The sequence below is a fragment of the Sinocyclocheilus rhinocerous genome, unplaced genomic scaffold (genome assembly GCF_001515625.1).
Source record: "Sinocyclocheilus rhinocerous isolate Xijiao unplaced genomic scaffold, SAMN03320098_v1.1 scaffold752, whole genome shotgun sequence".
NCBI lineage: Eukaryota > Metazoa > Chordata > Actinopteri > Cypriniformes > Cyprinidae > Sinocyclocheilus > Sinocyclocheilus rhinocerous.
The window spans coordinates 824,039-828,166 of NW_015639777.1; the positions used below are offsets into that span (position 1 = coordinate 824,039).

The window sequence follows — 4,128 nt, forward strand, 5'->3', positions numbered from 1 at the left end:
GCACGCCGCTTTTACAAGCTATTTAAAAGCGAGGAAATCAGGGAACGCCCCTGCCCCCACGGTGATACCAGTATTATCCGTGTTGTCACACGTCGATTAACCGGTGGGAAAATTTCCTCACCGTCACAACCCTATTCTCGACATAATAAAAATGCAAACAGACAGACAGACACACAGAGATTCCTGCCTTTATTAGAGAGAAGAATGTGTTCAGCCTCCGAAGCTTCGAATATTCGTTGTTGATTACTACCGAAGATTCGAAGCTCAAAAAAAGGTATTCGGACCAGCCCTACTAGAATGCAGAATTTCATATATAATTCAGAATGGACCAGCAACAAACTAGTAACACCAACTTGCTAAAAAGCACTCTAAACACCTGGCATCAATTTTGAATGCAAGAACCTCTCAAATTTCCTTCAGAAAATTTAAAATGCAGTGCTGTATAATAATAATTTTGCGTTTAGGTAATCTCGTTCATTTTATACTTCATCTTTTTCTAAAGTGTGACATGATTTTTGGAGATATGGAGAATAAATAGGATGGTACGAACATGTGAAAGTCATGTAGCTCTCATGGCAGTCATCTCCAGCACTGGCCTGAAGTTAATGCCACTTAAATTGAATCAGCCCTTTTAGGAGGCAGCCTCTCCTCTGGAGCACCAGCTTACTTGCCAGACTTGTGGCTTTTATTTTTTCACTAACAAGAGGAAATCAATACAAATCTATGATGGTCCATGTTGAAGGCTTGTGGCAGTGGAAGCACTCTGTGGCTTGGCATGATGGGAGTACTCTGATATTCAGTGCAATCTGCTATTTGGCAATATAAACATTTGAATCCTTTATTATTGCAACTAGAATAAAGAGTTAAAATTGGCTCTTAAACTGGAGTAAAACACATTAGTTAATATGTTTGTCGATAATTGTGCCTGTTATCAATTTACAACTGTTTGCGTTCTTATGAATAATTTTTGTACTTGTGTATCTCTGATTAACAGGAACCTGCCATCATGGGATTGCCGTTACCAGCCAATGTGCTGAAGTGAGCTGGAGTTTCCCTCCGGTTTAACCCCCACCCCTCCCCCAGGGGCTACTCCCCCTCCATCCCACCGGAGGACCAGCAATCATGGCAGGAATCAAGCGCGGGTACGATGGAAAGATCGCTGGTCTATATGACATGAACAAGACGCTCGGCCGTGGCCATTTCGCCGTGGTCAAACTAGCGCGTCACGTCTTCACCGGCGAAAAAGTGGCAGTCAAGGTAATTGACAAGACCAAGCTCGACACGGTCGCGACCGGTCACCTGTTCCAGGAGGTCCGCTGTATGAAACTGGTCCAGCATCCCAACATCGTTCGGCTCTACGAGGTCATCGACACGCAGACAAAGCTCTATCTGATCTTGGAGCTTGGCGATGGTGGTGACATGTTTGATTACATCATGAAGCACGAGGAGGGACTGACCGAGGAGCTGGCCAAGAAATATTTCGCCCAGATCGTGCACGCCATCTCGTACTGTCACCGGTTGCATGTGGTTCATCGTGACCTGAAGCCAGAGAATGTGGTGTTCTTTGAGAAACAGGGCCTGGTCAAGCTCACCGACTTTGGCTTCAGTAATAAGTTTCAGCCGGGAAAGAAGCTGACCACCAGCTGTGGCTCGCTGGCTTATTCTGCCCCTGAGATCCTGCTGGGAGATGAGTATGATGCACCTGCTGTGGGTAAGTGTGTTTGTAACTCTGGATAGTAACTCGGCTCAGTAATTCTGACTCCAAAGTTCAAAACGAATAAATGCCTATGCACATTTTATTTCCTCATTATTTTAGTGTCTTGAAAAACTGTTTTGGGATTTCAGTGATTTTATCATGTTAAGGATGTTGTTTGCCATAATGTTCATAGCGGTAGGTTGAGGAAACTGTCTTAACCACCATACTAAAAATGTATTGTATTCAGAGTTATTATTAACTAAAACTAAAACCATAAAAAAATTATTGTTTTGCATGAAATAATCATTAACTGAAAGAAAATATGTAACTTAAATTGATTAAAATTAAATTATATTTTGTTTTCTGCTGGAGCCAGTAAAATTGTTGGCAACTAAGGCCATCAGGATAAAATCAATAATGTTGAGCCTCAAACAAAGTTCTGGCAAATTTTGGGTCACAGCCTGACATCTAATGAAAAAACAGTAAGAGCTCTGTAATTGAGAGATGAGATCTTACAGTGATCACTATAAGATCTCACTGAGGTTACATTGTCAAATTTTTTTCCATCACACTGTAAAAAAAAAAAAAAAGCAAGCCAAACAATAAGATTTGCTCATTTGGTCACATGTTTTTATTTTTATTGAGTGCCACTTATTGCCAGAGAGTATATTTGCATTTCAGTCATGTTTTCCGGGCCGAGTTTTTGTACCGAACATTCGTGTTGGTGTGAACGTGCTTGTACAATTGCCAGAATTTGGCAAATCCAATTTCCCAGAAATGAAAAAATGGCATGAAAAAATGAATATAGCGTGAAAATATGAAAATAGCGTGTTAGCTGTTTCTACATACTTGCATTTGCCGTATGGTAAACTGTCCCAGTGTGAGCAGGACTGATCAGTGGTTTAACAGCAGCATGATCTATTGATTTATTGAATTATCTGTCACTGCAAGGCATCTCCATACTGCTGCCAAAAAGATGGCTTAACCTCTTTATCAGAAAACATGTCAGAACAACCTCCTTAACCCTAGATAGACCAAGTGCGGTTCTTGTCAGTTATGAAGAGGAACTGTCATTTGAGCTTCATGTTCTGGATCATTAGGCTATGGATTCCTGAAGTGCGTTGGCGGATTCCTTTCATCAATGCTGTGTTAGCTCCTCAAGATAATGAACACAAGCGTGCAAGTTTATGCAGGCTGGGGCCTAACCTTTCCAAGGCTAAGAGGTGGTAGAGGCGTTAGGCATGTCGGGGCATGCAAAGCTCCAATCCAACGACTTGGAGTCCAATCCATTGCAGGGAGATGAAGGAAAGATTCCTTTCTAAGTAGCCAAAACATCTCCTGCTTTGCCTCACTAAGACCAAGTGGACCAAAAGTGATTTGTGCCGGCTGATGTCATTGTTTTAGCACTTGATATGAAATATGCAAATCAGATAATGCCTCCTCATTTAATGAATTGCTGGAGCCATGATCACTGATGATGAAGATTAAAACTGTACACAACCACTTTTAAAATAAACAAATACATTCTATAGTTTTGAATAAAAAATATAGCAATGATTTGATCAGTACCATATCACTTCGATTATTGATTTATATTTAATTATGCATGCTCAATTATCCTAGTTTTAAATGTAGAATATTCACTTACTTTAATCTTTAAAAACTCAAATGTATTAACTAGTCACTAATTAAAATTGCTACATTAAATGTAACAATTTTCAAAATGAATACCTATTTTTCATCATTTATACTGTTGGGGTGCCAAAACTTATGTGTATCATTTAAAATAGTTTTTAGTGTTTTATTTTTTTTTATTTTGGCAAAATGTAGAATTTTAGGCAATTTTATGACATTTATTGGTTCTCTGGCATAATATAAAAAAAATAAACAAGTATCAGCTTATCTGTGTTGGCCACAAATGTATTATCAGTGTAATATCATAATATCCATAGAAAATAGGTGTGTTTGTGCTAGGGCTGGACAATAATTCAATATCAATATGTATCGCGATATAATTGTTTTTCAATAATGGTGATATGACGATATACATTGCCAGTGTTTCCCATACATTGATTTATTGTGGCATTTGACTTCGTTGAATAAACATGAGCAGGGCTCGCAAAATCGCTAGCCCGACGTCCCGGGGCTATTGTGTTTTCCAGTCGGGCTACCAAAATGTACCACCACTCTGCCCGACGGGCTATCTTAAATGCAGATCTCCCGCGGGTCCTTAAAAACTCCTAAAGCGAGTTGTTTTAAAAAGTTAAAAAGTTTTAAATACGTTAAATGGTATAAGAAATGTCTTAATTATAATTTCAAGAGGTCTTACAGTTGGGGACGGAAAGACAAGAGTCGCGATACGGCTGGATTAAACTTCAAAAGGCAATGATGTCATTGAATAAATATGAGCGCTGCACGTTTCAAGTCAAAAC

At 39.4% G+C, this 4,128-nt stretch overlaps 1 protein-coding gene across 1 annotated transcript in view; it reads left to right on the plus strand.

The window, feature by feature from the left end:
- Positions 1-4,128, plus strand: part of LOC107751880 (SNF-related serine/threonine-protein kinase-like) — a 50,203-nt gene that overhangs the window by 6,436 nt on the left and 39,639 nt on the right. Inside the window, exon 2 of the mRNA XM_016567646.1 lies at positions 995-1,711. Within this exon, the coding sequence (XP_016423132.1) occupies positions 1,123-1,711 (589 nt within the window). The 5' untranslated portion in view covers positions 995-1,122. The remainder of the gene's footprint in view (positions 1-994; positions 1,712-4,128) is intronic.